The sequence below is a fragment of the Protopterus annectens genome, chromosome 11.part0 (assembly GCF_019279795.1).
Source record: "Protopterus annectens isolate FY-2018-M chromosome 11.part0, PAN1.0, whole genome shotgun sequence".
Classification (NCBI taxonomy): Eukaryota; Metazoa; Chordata; order Ceratodontiformes; family Protopteridae; genus Protopterus; species Protopterus annectens.
This window is the reverse complement of record NC_056745.1, coordinates 317,530,853-317,548,649: the sequence shown is the minus strand read 5'-3', so window position 1 is coordinate 317,548,649 and position 17,797 is coordinate 317,530,853. Positions and strand designations below refer to the sequence as shown.

General features: G+C 39.0%; 1 protein-coding gene across 1 annotated transcript in view; it reads right to left on the bottom strand.

Annotated features, from left to right (window-relative positions):
- Positions 1-17,797, bottom strand: part of LOC122815364 (dynein axonemal heavy chain 3-like) — a 4,921,723-nt gene that overhangs the window by 1,905,609 nt on the left and 2,998,317 nt on the right. The window contains exon 43 of the mRNA XM_044087818.1: positions 9,194-9,376. Within this exon, the coding sequence (XP_043943753.1) occupies positions 9,194-9,376 (183 nt within the window). The remainder of the gene's footprint in view (positions 1-9,193; positions 9,377-17,797) is intronic.

Below are 17,797 nucleotides of genomic sequence, written 5' to 3'. Positions count from 1 at the left end.
GACAAATAGAAACTATGTTCCCTTTTAGATATAGTTTTAAATAGTAATGTATTTGTATATGAGCAAGAGCTTTTTTGTCAGGTCTCTGGGGTGGCAATGGGGACATCAGTTGCAAATACACATGCAAACAGCATTGAATAACTGGGAAATTGATAGTATATACAGCAACTCACACTATTTAACCCAGTTTGTATCATTTTATAAGCGTTTTGTAGATTATGTGTTTTTAATTTGGACAGGTAGTAAAGAGAACCTACATGAATTTTTACATACCTTGACAACAGTACTAATTTTCTTAAGTTTAAAATGAAATTTGAAAGAAATAAAATTAACTTTCTGGATATTAACATTGTAAAACAGGATATGACTATAGAGACGTGCACAAGAATAAAGGAAATGCCAACAGATTATTGCATTGGCATAGTATGCATCCTCAACATGTGCTTAAGGGGATTGTACAAAGCCAATATTTTAGAATGAGTAGGCTTAATACAAATGATCAAACATAATAAACAAGTCTTAGAAATGCATCAAGACTTTCGGACAAGATGGTATGAATATAACCTTTTGAATGACACTAAAAATTATGTAGATAGTAAGAAAACTAGTCTGGGTAAGCAATATTTTAGAAATAGTAATGGGAATAATATGGTGAGTGAACAATGCACTAACAGTAGTGTTATCAGATATATTACTAGTTAGAATATCAAGACAAAGGGTGTCCAAAAAATAATTCGTAAAAAATTGGACAATATTAAGTGCACATCCTGGATTAAGTAATATGATAGGAAATACATTACATTTTGCATACAAAAGAATGACAAACTTGAAGCAAAGACTATGTTATAATGAGGTTAATTATAGGTCTATAAATAAAGTGACTAAAAGTTCCAAGGTAGGTTCTTTCCCTTGTTTCAATTCTGTGAATTGTAAGTATATAAGTAAAGAAACACATGTTCTACATCCAGTAATAAATAAAAGATATGAAATACGATGCTTTGCCACCTGTGTTACAGAAAATATAGTGTAAGTTGCTACCTGCTCAGAGTGGTCACTATTTTATGTAGGTAAATGTGTCAGAAAATTGAAAGATAGAATTACAGAACACATCAGATATAAGGAGGAATGTTCATAGGTTCATAGGTTCATAGGTTCATACTAGGCTATCTGCCCGAGGGCATTTACAAGCCTAGCCCATAGTTTTTGTTATTACGCCCCCCTTTAGTATGGGGAACTATATGCTATTTTTTGCTTGCCTCTGTTGAGCAGTGACACTGAGGTAATCCTGGGGGTATATATCATCTCCATGATCTCCCATCCATTGGTCTTCTCTTCTCTTGGTGCTCAGGTGCCTGCCTCTGCACATATATAGGGAGGATTTTATTCCACAGAGTCTTTGACTTGATGATCAGCCTGCATCTATCCCTAGCGCGTCCGTAAGTCGGTCTCCGTTGTTCGCCCTCCTTGATGCCTTTATCTTTTGAGGTTTTGAGGATTCATCAAATGAAAAATATTCATCAAATCTGGGTTATGTTAGGTATTTCTGTCTGAGTGTAGCGCACCTCTTGAGCTGAGCTGAGTGACTGGAAGTCGCAGGAGTTCTTTCGTTGTTTGAGACCCTATCCTTTTGTGAGGAACTTTTATCCTTTTCCAGCCGCTGCAAGTGTCGGGTCAGATACTGCTGGGGTCATGTAGGCCCAATCATTCTCTGGATGATTGAGTGAGAGGCATGACTATGATGGGAGAGATTGACCTCCCTTCCTTGTCCTGAGATCTAGATGATAATCCCTTCATGATAAGGTGCTAAATGTAGAAAGGTCTTCACTTTAGCTACATCTACTGGGGGTCCACCCTGACAGACTACTATCAACCTGGGTCCCCCTCTATGCTTGGCTTTCTTTAACCTGTTTTTCCCGGCGGTATGACTATTTTTTTTTGGCATTTTTTCTTGTTTTTTTTGGCACCAGTTATTTTGGCATTTTTGGCATTTCATTTCCAAGGATATCTGTGTCAGATGTTTCCTCCTTCTTGTGTGAGTTTGTCCTCATCTGCAAACTCAGTTTGCAGTCATCCTTTCCAGGCTTTTGGTTCTTGTCAGTACTGATGTTCAACAGTGTGTGAGCTCCACCTTGGAAAGTTGTACCAGGGAAATAAGACAAGATGGCACACTTGTGACTGAGCCATCTGTGACACTGACTGAGCTTTGAGCAAGACTGACCTTGTGGACAACTGGTTAACTTTTGTCTCTTTGTTTTTTAGTTTTGTGAACCCCAGTTTATGAGTTTTAGTTTGATTTGATGATGAGTGGTTATTATTGTATCGAGGTAGGCTGTATGGACTCGGTATCCTGTTTTCAGGCTCAGGTGACTGTTTGCCCAATTTGCCTGATTCGGTGAAAGTTTGAAAAAGCCAAACAAGGTAAAAAAAAAATGATCAAGTTCTGAATCCAATTATTTCCTCCATGGCTTATGATTATAGGATGGTCATGGTCCCTCCCCATAATTCCCTAATTTGGGCTTTCGGGGCAGGCTTGTCAAGCTAATGGGCACCGTGTGCAGGGTGGTGGTTGCACACCAGAGCAGTGGGACCCACTAGGGCCAGTGCTGGAGGCACACTTGAGAGCGAAGGAGGCTGTGGAAGGATCAAGAGGGAAGTCTGGGTTTTTAGTCCACAGTGGAGTTTACCTTTGACAGAGCAGTTTCATCAGGGCAGGATTGCTGGAGGCTGATGGTTCTGGGAGTTTGGGCAGCTTGAGGGGGGGGTTGGAGATGTTTTTGGGCTGATGTTGTGTTGTGGTATGGATCTGTAGATTCAGGCATGGAGATAGGATTTTTTTGAACTATCATTGGATATCTGTGTATCTTCTGATCATTTCTAACATATCATCATTTTGAGGGATAGTTTGAGTATTATCTGGGTTTTCTTCTCCTTGGTTTCTTTTTATGATCAATTTTTTAGAGTTTTGAGTTTTTTTTGGATTTTTATTTATTTTTCTGTTTTTTTCTGAGATTTTATGATTTTTACTTATTTTCTTCATTGGTTATAGTCTTGTTTTTTTTTTTGCTTTTAGGTTGCTCTTTCTTCTTTATCTTTGGTGTTTGGATTTGTTGTCTTTTTTTTTCCTTAGAATGCCTTTATGACTTGCTGCTGCCAGGGTTTTGTTAGTTGTCTTTGCTGTTTGTGTGTCAGGCCTTGTCATGCTGCCTTAGGTACTGGTTGAAGTGGTCAGGTGCTGGTTGGCTTTCGGGGGAAGTTCCCTTTTTTTATCTTGGTCTTTAGTTTTGTGGTGGGAGAAGTGAGAAAAGTGTGATTGGGCTTTTTTTGAGTGGTGGGTATTGGGGGTTTTTTAAACATGCTGGGTCTGTCTGATCCTGCAGTTCGAGATTGATTACTTCTGTCAGATTATTTTGTGTGACATGTCCTTCCAGTGAGATAATTAGATCCATGTTTTTTGTGATTCTGGTTGGTAGTACTTGGGCTTCCTTGTGGGTCTGGTCTTGTTAATGGGTTCCAGAAGTGGGTTTGTATGGGGGTGTGTTTTTGAGTTCCTTATGTTAGGAAGTAGTGTGATAGGAAGATAGTGTTTGGTGAAGTCAGTTTGTTGAAGTGTTGGTGTATGATGCTATTCTTTTGTTCCCAGGTTATGTTTAGTGTTTTCAGCAAGGCCATGTGAGGTTTGTGAGTTTGAGAGGGTGGCCCCTAACATGTCATGGTGGTCATGATGAATATGATGCCCTGTTTTTGCTTGGTGTCTTCTCCCATTTGGTGTGGCGCTATCTTTCAGTCTTGAGGTGTTCCTTTCTTTGTCTGAATATGGATACCGCGTGCAGGAGGTAAAACCAGACAGGGAACCGGGTCCATACTGAGAAGGGCCTCCTGATTTGGTCACATTTTGAGATTTAGACTTGCTCCATACTGCAGGTAAGATTTAATTTTTTATTTTTTTTGGGGTGCTTGTTGGAGCATTGAGCATTTTTTTTTTAGTTTTTTTACCTTTAGTTTTCTTAGGTTGTAGGTTTAGACAGACAGACATTGGATCCCTTTGAATGACAACCCAGAGTTTAAGCCAATTGTTAAGCTGATCATCTCTCTCTTGTGGCATCATTCTATTCTTGGGTGAGGGACTGAGTCGTATTTTTGTACCTGCTGAGAGAGACCCCTGCTGCTGCGCTGTGTTCTTCTACCACCACCAGCAGCTTACGTGTCTGACTATGGAGTCACCAATGACTAGTGTGTCTGGCATTGTGTTTGGCCTTAAGGGCTGTGACTGTTGACACACCTGACTGTGAGGTCTATATCTGTGTGTGGTGTTGTGTTCTGCTGTTTTGGTAGATTTTGATCTTGTGTTTATGTGTATGATTTGAGGTTGTGATGGTACTATGTGACTACTGGGTCTATAGTGTGTGTGTGTAACCCTCTCCTCCTGACTCTTCTTAGTCCCTCCTATGAGCTCAGCCCAGCCTCCCCAGCTAGTGGCCATTCTGCATCAGTTGCATGTTGTATTTGGAGGAGGAGGAGGGAGGAGAGGGGTTAAGGTAACATTGACTCAATATTCCCATTTCCTCAGCATTCGCAGGAGGACAGCAGCAGGAGATCCACTCGACTAGCTGGACACTACTACAAAAACTAAGCAAAACAAAAACTTTAAAATGTGGGGGATGGGGGGGTGGTTGGAAATGGGTTTTTGTTTTATCTATAAGAGTGCCAGGTAGTAATAAGAGGTAAGTAATCAAGTAGGAGGAGTTTAAGGGATAGAGAATAGAGTAAGTCAGAGATAGAGAAGTAGATTATTAGTTTAGGTATAAGAAAGTGCTAGTAGAGTTAAAGACTGAAAGGGGTGGTTATTTTGGTACTGATGAAATACTGTAGGATGGCAATAAATTTAAAATAATTGAAGGGGGGGTTCAAAAGTGATGGTTTTGTGATTACTCACATAAAGTAGAGAAAAAAAGTAGAGAGAAATGATATATATGGTCAGATTAACATAAGAGGCGGGCAACTAGAAGACAGTGGTATTTTAAAAGAATGGGTTAAAGGGGGGAGGAGGAAAAAAAAATTGCTTGACTCACAGCAGAGAGGTCTCTTTTGAAGTTTTTAATGCTGTTTAAAACAGAATGCAAGCAAAACACAAGATAAAGAAAACAAACTACAGTATTCAAAATATTGTGTTAACTAATGCTTTGTCTACATTGCATAGAAAGAGGCATGAATCTTATGTTTAAATTTAAGGTGTTGCAAGTACTGAATACTAACATAAGACGGGGTGAAATTAACAAAACACTTGAAGTTGCTGATTATAAATGGATTTTAAAACTAAATGCAGACAAAATTCCAAGACTGAATGCAGCCATTAGCCTCAAACTTGTACTAAAAGCAAACCAGATGAAATTGCAATTAGCTTACTTTAAAGTTTTAACTGGATTTTAAATGTTTTTGTAAAGTAATATAATTCTTAAACGTATTGAAAATGTACTGCTTTAAGGAGATAATTATGTAATTAACTAAGCATTTTGATAGGGTGGCTGTGTCTTCTTGTGTTATTTAAAAAGAGTGCTGTGGTAATTTAGTTTTATACTGCACTGAGGAAGGGTTATACCTGAAACCTTTATGGAATTTTACTTGAAGTGTTATTAAAGCTATTTTCTCTTGGTTTTGTGGGTCCAGCTTTGTTGTTTTTCCATTGTGCATTGTTTAGCTATTGACCACATTTACACAGTTTTTGCCAGTAGTTTTCTTGCAGTTTTTGCCAGTAGTTTTCTTGCTTTGGGTCTCTTCATATAGTCCAGTGAGGTACATCTCAAGTCATTCACCCTTACTTGGAGTATGACGGATTGTGGTTGAGTACTTGATGGATCCTGGCACCTGACAGACAGTTAACCGTAACCTGCTCCTTAGTCAGCCTGATGAGGGGAACATCTGCATGTCTCACAATGGAGTCGACTACGACCAGTACATTCACTTTTGTGGTGTTACGCCTTATGGGCTTATTAGTTGAGACAGTGCTGCATGTGTTATTATGTGCTGTGGTTGTTTTTGCATTATATGTGTAAGTGGTTTCTATTTGGGAGGCCTCTGATCTTTTGGTAAGTTAATAGAGTACCTCTGGATATGTGAGTTTATGTGTCATGTCCTTATTTAGTGTGGGAAGTGTGTGTGTGTGTGTGTGTGTGTGTGTGTGTGTGTGTGTGTGCATGTGCTGGCAATCTGTTTGGCATTTGATTTGCCCTAATGAGAAAGTCTTGCCTCCAGTTTCATAGTGTAACTACACCTCTCACATAAAGTATTTGTTTATTTCAGGAGTAAGTGGTTGTCAGTATACATGAGACAATTGCTACATTGTCTCAAAATGCTCATGTCTATCAGGGTGGCCAGAGAGATGATAGGAAACTGCCCATCCATGATAATAGGCTCTTACTGTATGTTTTACTATGAAAGGGACTGGGTTAATTTGACAGGACTGTGCTGGTAGTGCCAAGAGTACAAGAGGGACTGATACTTTGTGTAGGTTAACATTGACCAATAAGGCAGCACTGCTCAGTGTTTAACTGAGTTGCTCCTAGAGCCACAGAAATCTTGGAAGGGTTTCACTGATGGCTGTTTAGGGAAAAACTGAGTTTCTAGGTTGTTGTGTCCATACAGGGCACTGCTAACTGCCACTGTGTAAGAAGCAGCACCAAACAAATGTGAGGCTTAAATAAGAGCAAAGAAAAATGAGTTTTAAGCTTGCTACCTATCAGGAAAGCACACAATAAGCCTTCTACCAGCAATCCCCAACTCATCAGGTTAGATCAGCACACTTCTGCCACAAGGGTGCAGAAAAAACAAATTCCTAGTGTAATGTCAGGTTTGGAGCTCAAGTGTAATAAGACCACACAAATTACCTACAGCAGCCCTACAACTAATGGATACAATGTAGTATAGTGCAATTAACTACTTAAAGTGGCAGTAGACAGTACTTTTTTTTTTGCTATAAAGTGCAAGGATAACAGCAAATAGCTTAAGAAACTGCAAGTACAGTCACGGTATATAAGAGGAGTGCAAAAATACTTATTTTTGTCTTTTCTGTAGTGGATTGCTCCAGGTGAAAGCAGATTCTCAGCAATCAGTAGCAAAGTCACCAAATGATGAGTGGCTCTGAGTATCTATACCAAAGTACATGCAAATGTGAGGCTTAAATAGGAGAAAAGTGAAACAAGTTTTAAGCTCACTATCAATCAGAAAAGCAAGCAATAATCCTTCCACCAGCAACCCCCAACTCGAAGATGTAAATCAGATGGAGTTCAATGAGCATTCATCCTTTTTTCAAATTCCTGAACAGCATAATTTTGAATTATCTAAAACTGCATAAAAATCATATTTCATTTGGGTGTGGATGCATGAAAGTAGTTTTGTTTAATAGGTGTGGGTTTTTTGTAAAAATTAGTTTTTGTGATATACATTTGACTACCGAGAGACCTGAGAAGATAATGTCAACTGTCAACAGAAAATACATTTTATTTGTTGACTAGGTTAACAAATGCAACTGCAATATTTCACACATCTAACAACTGCACTGTCTTTAATTTCATTTCTGAATTGTACTTGCTATAGCATTTCATCTTATGCTACTTTAACTCAGGCAGATGTTTAACACCTATATGCTGATTGAGCATAGCAGAAAAAATGGTCTTACAAGAAATTAGCATCTGCAAAGCTGGCATATATTTATATGAACAAATGCAGTGAGAGGGTATAAAATATGGGACAATAACTGAATTGTACAACAAGCATTAGGGAAATATTTGTACTAACACACCCAAGAGCTTTAAAATAGTGATGAAACATTAGCCTATAATGTGGCATCTGATTATATGATAGTAACAGCAGAAGTAGCCTAATGCCAAAATAGGAGGTCATTGGTTAGGGATCCCAAGGAGATACATTTTAAAAAATGTCAGCAGGTGTCATACAGGAGATAGGCAAGACAAAATATTACATCTCTTTAATACACTACATGTGACATCATGCAAAGTAAAATCATATTAGGGAAAACCACAGACTGATTCTGAATACGTGGTGCAGCTGTCTCTGAGTCATGTTTAATTACATGTCAAGTTCTAGTGTATGCCATATTCCACTGCATAAATATGTGCTCAATACACTGAAACAAGCTTGTGAGGTAATACCTTATAGCCGAAATGTTAAAGTTACAAGGGTCTACCACAGTTAGTAGACAGTTGATTATTTTTATCAAACCTTTCACTATCTTTAAAGAGTCTGAGTGGGTGGAGGGGTATACTTTAGAATGGATATTACCTCCAATGGTGGAGGAGATACCCCACATCCCTCAACTAAATACAGTCTACTGCAAGATTTGCACATTCGGGTACTTTGTTTTAAATGTGAAGTGTATCTGATGTATGGAAAATTCAACAAAGCAAATTTTGAGAAGTAACACTTCATCAAAGATCATGCAACCAATGTGTGTGTGTGTGCCTGTGTGTGTATCGGTTGTGGTGTAGTAGGGGTTGTCCAGCAGATTACTGTTTGTCCATGTATATGTGTGTGTGTGTGTGTGTGTGTGTGTGTGTGTGTGTGTGTGTGTGTGTGTGTGTGTGTGTGTGTGTGTGTGTGTGTGTATGTGTGTATTTATCTTTTACTCTGTAGCCATGCAATCTCAGAGTTAGAATGCATATGACTGGAAGGTTAGGGAGCACTACCCACAATGATGGGGCAGAGGGACTTTCTTGCAAACACAAGCATGACCTTGAAAGCCATGTTTGATTTTAAACTTTAAGATACATTTCATTGACCTTTCTGTATTTAAACTTTACATGCACAGCCAGATTTCCTTTGAAAGGCAATATTCAATTTTAATACTGCAAAAGTAATGACTATATTCACGGAAAAATAAATAAGACTGAAGGAAAAACAGTTACCGAATATTTACAGACCGTATTACTTATTATAAAGAGTTTGCACATCTAAGCTGCTCCCTAATAACAATGTAATCATATAGAATGCTGTTTCCCATAACTTTTACCATTATTCTCAGTGTACTACGTCATTCTTTCCAGTTAACCTTAACATAATTATAAAGAGACTAATTATTTTCTTCAGATTATATTACAATTTCAGTTTTTCTTCAGTGAACATTAACTGAACTCATGGATTAGTAAACTGAAGTGCAAAAGCCACTTCAGGGGAGGCTTACCATCTTCAGTGCATTCATATCACTAATTTCATTGTAGGCTTTGTATGCCTTTTCATTAGTTTTCACTGTCATGTAATCACCAAAGAAGAGATTCCGCATGTCATCCTCCTGGACTTCTCTGCCAATGACCATATAGCTGAACAAGTTATTCAGTTTTTCCTTAAAGTGCGTTTGTACAACATTCTAAAAGAGAAAGACAATATTAGAACTTTTTAGTTATAGTACCTGCAACTCAAAGCTGTATTCAGCATTAATACATTATTTTACTTTTCTTATAATGGTAATTATTTCTAATTTAGTGCAAAATCCGTAGGAAAATGTTTACCAATATTGATCAAAGAAGTATAGCTTTAATGAATAGGTTAGTTTTCTTAAAAGTACTTTTAGAGTAGAAGGGGTAGGTAACATGTTCTGCCAGGACCCCAAAACATGAGGTAAGAAAACATCTACATAAGCATTCAGAACTGCATAGTAGAAAATAACCACATTACAAATCATCCAAGCTATCTAGAGCATGGGCACCCTCCACAGAATATAACAATATATATATGAATATCTGTCATTCATAGCTGTTTTTCAACATGACATTTTATTCACACCCATTTAAAACAGCTGGTGTCACAATGAGGCACACTACTTAACAGATGTCAACAATTCAGCTCAAGAACACAATCCCAAATAACTGCAGTCCAGTGGCAATAGTATATGGGTTCAATGTCAATAGACTGGTTCCAAAAAAAAAAAAAACAGTTTTAGAAAGATTAAATGAAAATGACTAGTCAACACAAGAGACAAAAATTGTTAGTGAAGATGGATAAGCCCACCCCACTGAAATACCACAACTTGTAGGCTGTACCACCTTGGAGATGGGAATGAACTCAGAGTTAGAATATTTAAGCAAGTGGTTAAAGCAGTGGAAGAATGTTCCATCAAATGTATCCAAATGCTCCAACTGTGGAATTTTTAGATGTTTTATATTTAGAGTACACTTTTTACTATGTTTTAAGTTAATGGAATTTTGTCTTTTGCTAATTCTTTCTAATTTGGTCTTTTTTAAATTTAATTTTTGTGCTCCATCTACTGACATAGATCCTGCTATTCATAACTGTATTTCCATTAAAGTAACACTGAATGGTAGAACAAGGTCCATTAAAACACCCCTACAAAAGCAATGCAAGAGGTATAGTCCAAAAACATACAGATTGTGCACCACCACCTACCTACCTATTGTGTACAACATATGATATCAGTGGAGAGCACATAAAAGGGCAATCACATGCACAATGCAGTATGCTAGTAGGTAATATACAGTTTTGTAGACATCAGTATGTCTCACACAGATAAAAAATGCAGTGGGTAGTCACAGTGACAGCTACTTAAGACAAAGGTATATCAATGGAGTCTGTATTACAAAGTGCTCAGACACTGCTGTTAGTAAAGAACAGGGACTGCAAATAGTCACATATAACAAAAAGGGGATTAAAACAGTGCCATATACCATCAGAAACAATGTGGCGGTGACAAAGTGAGACAATACATGAATGGCAGTTACTTATGGTATGTTGCAAGCAAGATTGCACTGGCATGCAACAAAAGGCTGAAAACAAACCAGCAGTTGGAGGGGCAAAGTGGCACATGAAAACAGGGTCCAAATGTAATGTCACAACAACAGGCCAAACAAAATTCAGCACAAAAGTAAGGTCTGCTGCCACTAGAAAAGAGAACAGGCAGCTACAGAAGTATGAAAACTACAACTCTCCGCAATCCCCACTAAATAAAATTAAAAGCATTAGAAATAAATACAAGCTTGAGCCACAGGTAAATCAAATATATTTTATAAAATTAATGAAATACATGTACAACATGTGCTATTTACATGTATACACAAACTGTCTGTGGCTGTCTCTTGCTCTAGAAGCCTCCTTAATTGTGTGACATCTTGGACCGATCTACTTTCACTGCTGTTCCACCCAACTTGTCTAACTCATGCACATCTGATACACAGTGAAACAGAAGCAGGAAAGCAGGCAGGTTGTCATGGCATGGAGGCTATGTCTGGGCTCTTTGTAGGTCCACCTGTGCAAAGGCACCATCAAAGAAGATGATAAACACCCATGCTCTTCAGATTTCCATGATCACTGGGAAGAAAGGATGGAGAAATGTGTGTAGCACAAAAACACAGGAAACACAAAGAACATGGACTGCACAGATATTGAACCAGAACTTTAGTTCAGAATGATGTAGGTGACAACCTGCAGGCCCACTTGGATACTGGCAAACTCCAGGTACCACTCTTTAGAGCTTTCCTACAGACCCAAATAAGGTATGCACCACACCCATCATCTTATTGATAGATGCATCCACATCCTTGAGATTTCTAGAGGACTGTACAACAATGTCTTCTACTTTCTAAGCTTATTGGTTCACCTGGGAAAGGTTGTCTCTGAGAAGTAAGACCACATGATTTTCAGATGTCGTCCTTCCTACAACATGGCTGCCACTATGTCCCTATCTATCTTAAGGCAATGTTGCTGTTAATCTTCTAACTGGTGATGTGTTTAGGTAATAGTGCATTATCGTCTAGTAAGTACAATGAAAAACTAAGATATATACATATTTACCCAAAACACACATACACAACCACACCATATGTTACTACACTGACACAGTGTCATACGGCCATATAAACGTTGCAGAGGAGACAGCCAGGGATATAAAGCAACTATAAAAAAGGAGGGATACCAATCAGCAAAACTGGTACTAGTGGGTAACAGCAACAAATATGGGCAGCACAGGTCATGTTATCTATAGTTCATGCAGCCAGAATACTTGACCAAGCAACAAGACATAATGAGTAAATATACCTATGCTGACTGACAGGTACACATGGAATAACACATGTAATGTATGGCATTGCGGCATGATACATGTTAGTCATACCACACAGTGTATATACTGCATGCACATTGCTGGTGTAGAACACGCCATGAAGTATTCACCAGAATGGTGCATGAATAAGACATGAATGCTTTTCTATTACCATATATTGTCGGAACAGCAAATGGGACACAACTCTGTATGGAAACATATAGAACCTGATGAACAAGAGAACTGCAGCCCCAGACAACTGTGTGCCATGAATGTCTTTGCTGCAGTGTGATAACAAACCGATATCATTAAATGAAAACATATTTGGAACAGCAGTACATATTTTCAGGTGACATCTTAAGATATACTAATGAGGCAGTGAATCATATGCATCCATAAGTATACCATGCATATAACAGTCAAGAGTGGTCTGTCTATAATGCAAAAACAGGCAAACCACAACAATGGAGAAAACAAAGATAGTAACTTATTTCTGCCTTAATTGATATACAGACCCATCTAGAAAAACAGTGTGAACTTTAGTCAGACACAGCATGTACCTAAAGAGGAATGTCACATCTGAGTTGAAAGCAATATACTGCAGGATCAGCCATGTGCATAAGGCACAACTATGATAGTGTCCAGGGAGCAATGCTGCACCCACTTTGCAAGTAGCATATTATAGAACACAGGCCTGTACATTAAGCACAGCCAAGACAGGGTCAAGGGGGGTGATAACATACCAACGGCACATCTAAGTCACAAACAGTGCAATATGAGACACAGGAAAGCATATTAGGCATACCCTACACAGGAACTAAGGAATGACTGTACACCCAGTTCACAAGCAATACATTCTGAGGCATTAGAAGTCACAACCATGCACATTAACAAAAATAAGGACGTGCACATGTAACGATGGTGGACTCATCTCAGAGCTAAGTGGCACATATGCACATATTTGTCACATTTAGGATAGGATTTGAAGAATGACCAACCAAGTCATGAAACTGTGCACTGGGGTAGACAGGCACACATATTTGTCACAGCCAAGGCAAGGTCCAAAGAGGGATGACTGTGTCATATAATGTACAGTTACAAACATTAGTCACAGCCAAGAAAGGGTTCAAAGAGGGATGGCATACCAAATAGAACAACTGTGGCAGTATGGGGTGCAGATGGATAGATTAATCAGAGCTATTGTAGGGGTCAAAGAGGGTTGGCACCCCAAGTCACAGCACTGTGCATTATGAGACACAAGTGCTAACCCAACACAGGGTCCCTGTCAGAAGTATGAGGCCTGGTAGTGCAAGTTCCAACACTTAAAAAAATAAACTGTGATTTTAAATTGAAAAACAACAAATTCCAAAACTTGTTGTTTCTTTCTTTCTGGCATTTTAATGGAGTGATTTCACTCCTGTACTCCTGATGTGGTCAGCCATACCCCTGTTACTTCTATATAATAACTCTGAGATCATGGTACCTTATAGTAAGAAATTCAAAGAAGGGGTGTAGCCTTGGACCTAGTATACATTTCTTGCATTCACAGTAGTAGTTCTACTATTCTATGGATCACAGTTAAGGTCCTCATAATTTCAAGATAGTCCCAGCACATGCCCAAGTACTCCTGGCCTATGGTTAACTAAGTTTGCAGATGATTATAAACTGGGTGTTGATACTCAATCTTTGACTCACAATTACTTCAATGTGGCTCAGACCATGTTAACAATTGGCTCAAGGACAATGGTCTCAAATTAAATGTAAAAAATGTAGCATAGTTCATTTTTGTAAACAATAGAGTTTCACTTGCCATATAGGAGACACACCTCTCCAATCAGACACTGTTGTAAGGGATCTGGGAATGCTTGTTGATAATTCCTTATCATCTGACAATCATCTATCCACAGTAGTCCAGAAAGCCTTTTATTTGGCCAATCTAATTTCCAAAGGTATCTCCACTAGATCCAAAGACGTATTAATTCCCCTTTACTCATATGTTATCAGATCCATTGTTGAATGTAATGCACCTTTTGGCATGTACTGATCTAAATATATCACACAACTTGAGATACCTCAGAGATTCATAACTAAAAAGATCAGTGACTTCAAAAATCTTAGTTATTAGGAGATGCTTGGAAGCCCTTTTTCTGTACTCATTCTTTTACAGACTCCTCCATGGAGATCTATTACTAGCCTTTTATGCCATGAAAGACCCAACCCTATTTGACCTCCTATTCTTTCACAAAATGAATGGTACATCAAACTCTTGGTTAAAGAAAGTAAACCCTCATGAGCAGATAAATAAGACACATTGACATGATCAATTCATATCCCAACATATCCCCCCACCTCTGGAACAAACTTCTACAAATGTAAAGTAGAGTAGCACTCTTGTCACCTTCAGGTAAATCTAAATAACTGGATTGGAAGAGCAGCCTCAAATCCTCTCCCAGTCTCTCTTCTCTTGCCTTCCTTGAGGCTAGTGGGAAATTTTGAATAAGGTTTTTTGGCTAGATTTGAAATGGTCTATAGAATGATTGCCTAGTACTTATCTATGAACCTATGAACTTATATGTTTCACGGCCATACTTTAATGTGGTTAGAACTGCATTACCTTGCACTACTCACTAGTGTCACTGTGCAATCTAATTTCATGGCCATACTTTAATGTGGTTAGAACTGCATTACCTTGCACTACTCACTAGTGTCACTGTGCAATCTAATTTCATGGCCATACTTTAATGTGGTTAGAACTGCATTACCTTGCACTACTCACTAGTGTCACTGTGCAATCTAATTTCATGGCCATACTTTAATGTGGTTAGAACTGCATTACCTTGCACTACTCACTAGTGTCACTGTGCAATCTAATGAGCTGGTGCACCTTCTAGGTTTGTTTGTCCGCCTTACATCTGCTAGTTGCGGCAATAGGTTCCATCTCATCTGTGACCCTGTATAGGACAGAAATAGGTATTGGAGAATGATGTAAAGCTTTATCCATTTTCATATATTCATTCATTCATTTTGCGGTACCTGCTTTACGCTATTCAAAATAACAGAGAAATTGGGGCAAGCAACTGGGGTAAAGCAGAGATACATACATGCATGCACACATGCACACATGCAGACACAGACACGCGCATGTACACACACACACACACACACACACACACACACACACACACACACACACACACACACACACACACACACACACACACACACGCACCACAATACTTAATTTAGTGGACCTCAATTCACTTATTGACATGTCTTCAGGATATGGCAGGACAATTAATAGAAAACCCTTTCAGACAGAATAGTGATACACAAAAAATAGTTTCAGATCGCACTCACGTCATCATCATCGACTCCCTTTTTCATCATTTTCTGCATGTGGTCGGGATATTGTATCAGCTGTTACCATCACTCTTTATCCAATGCCATTTTCCTACCTTCTTCAACACTCATGTCTGACTGTCACAGACCTACTCTCACACAATCCATCCACCTCTTTGCTGGACATCTTCATTTTTGCTTGCCTTTTTCCTGTCTGTCCCAAATCTTCTTTATCATATTGTCTTCTCCTTTTCTACATATGTGCCCAAACCACCATCATCTATTCTCTTTGACCTTTTGTGCAACTGGAGCTACTTTGGTTTCTGCTTTGATGTCCTCATTTCTTCATCTGTCCCACAGTGTGCATCCTACCACCCATCTCAGGCACTTCATCTCCAGCACCTCTAGTTTCCTCGACTGTTCTGCCTTTACTGCTCAAGTTTCCATACTGTACAGTAGTACTTGCTGTACCACTGTTTCATACACCTTACTTTTTTGCTTATATCATTCTTTTGTCATATACTACCCCTGAGGCTCTGTGCCAGTTGGATGATTCTAGCTTTGACATCCTCATTTAGACTACCTTTCTCCTCAGCCACCTTTCTGAAATACTTTAAATTTTTAACTTGTTCTACTATCTTTCTTTCTATCTCAATTCTCCGCTTCGTCTGATTTCCACCATTTGCTGCCCTTCCAAGCTTCTTATCTGTACTCATTTTCATCTCATGTGCTTTCAGTTTTGCATTCCACTCCCCTAGCCTTTGCTGAAGTTCTTGCTCAGAGTCTGCCTGTAATGCCACATCATCTGCATTTAGCAACTTTGTTGATCTGTCCCCGCTGACCTGTCTGTTAATGTAGTCCATTACATCTATGAACAACAGTGAGGTCAGAGATGAACTCTGATGCACACCCACTTCACTGGTAACCCCTCTGTGAGACAGAACAATGTTCGTACTTAAGTCATTGGCTCCTTGTACATAGTCTGCACTAATACTGCCAATGTTTCTGGGACTTTGAACCACCACAGGAGTACCCAAATCAGCTTTCTTGGGACCTTTTCATATGCTTTCTCCAAGTCTAGGAATGCCCAGTTGGAGTCTCTCCTCATCTCTAACTTTTTCTCAACTATCCGTATTACTGCAAACATTGAGTCAGTCATGCTGCATCCTGATCTGAATATGAACTGCTTATGTCCCATCTTACTTTCTGCTACTCTGCGTATTCATTTGTCAATCACCCCTCTCAAGAACTTTCATGCAATGTGATAGGAGTTTGCTACTTCTTTACAGTCCACAGTTGTTAATACCCCCTTTGTTCTTGAGCACTGGCACTACTATGCTTATTCTGTAGTCATATGGTATATGCTGTTCTCTCCATACTGCTATGTGTACCCTCAGGAGCCATTTCTCACCTATTCACACAATATCTTTACTATATCTGCTGTAACCACTTCTGAGTCTACTTCTTTTCCTGGCTTCATTTTCCTTAGTGCTGTTCTTACTTCTTCTATGGTGGCCTCCTTCTCTTCTCTCATTATATGCTGTGTCTGGGGCAGCACAGCTTCTGTGTTTTTTTTTTTTCATTCAGAAGTTGATTAAAGTACTCCTTCCATCTGTCTATGATGTCCTGTGGACTGGTGAGCAGGTTGTTGCTGGCTTCCCTTATGAAGGGTTTCTGACTATCTTCTTTATCTTTCTGGCTTTGCCTTGCAACCTGATAGAGTTTCTTTGTGCCACCTACTGAGTCACTTTCTAGAAACTGGTAGAGTGCCTCTGATGTCCTGTTCTTTGTTATTGCAACTCCTTTCTTAGCTTTTTTGTTAGCCAACCAGTATTCCTTCTCAGCCTAGTACATTTTCTCCCTTTTCTTCTGCACTCCTTTTTACTTTTGAAGACTTCCTGGACTTCAACATTTCACCAGCTGCTTATGTACTCTATTTCCGTACGTGGTATAGCTGAATATCTATTCTAGAATCCTCACACATGCTGTTTTGAGGTGCTGCTGTTCTTCTTCAACTCGTCTTATTTCCTTTTCTTCTAGGGGTGCTATTGCCCTGAGTATTTCCTTGAACTATTGTGCTTTATCTCTAGTCATCTTTCAAGTCTTCAGCCTGTCTCTGTAGACCTTAATGTTTTCTTTGTCCACTGCTTTCAGCTGATTGTGGCAACTGTCCACTACTTGCAGCTGATTGTGGCAACCAGTGGTTTATGCTGTGGTCTCACTGTTTCACTAGAGATGACTTTGCAATCACTAATTCTACTCCAATGCCCTTTCCTTACTAGGAGGAAGTCTACTGAGTTGCCTGTTAATTGTATGTAACTGTCACTTGCTGAATTATGTGTTGGCCACCATCAAGCCATTTGGCAGACAGAAGTTTAGAATGGTCTCTCCCTCTTT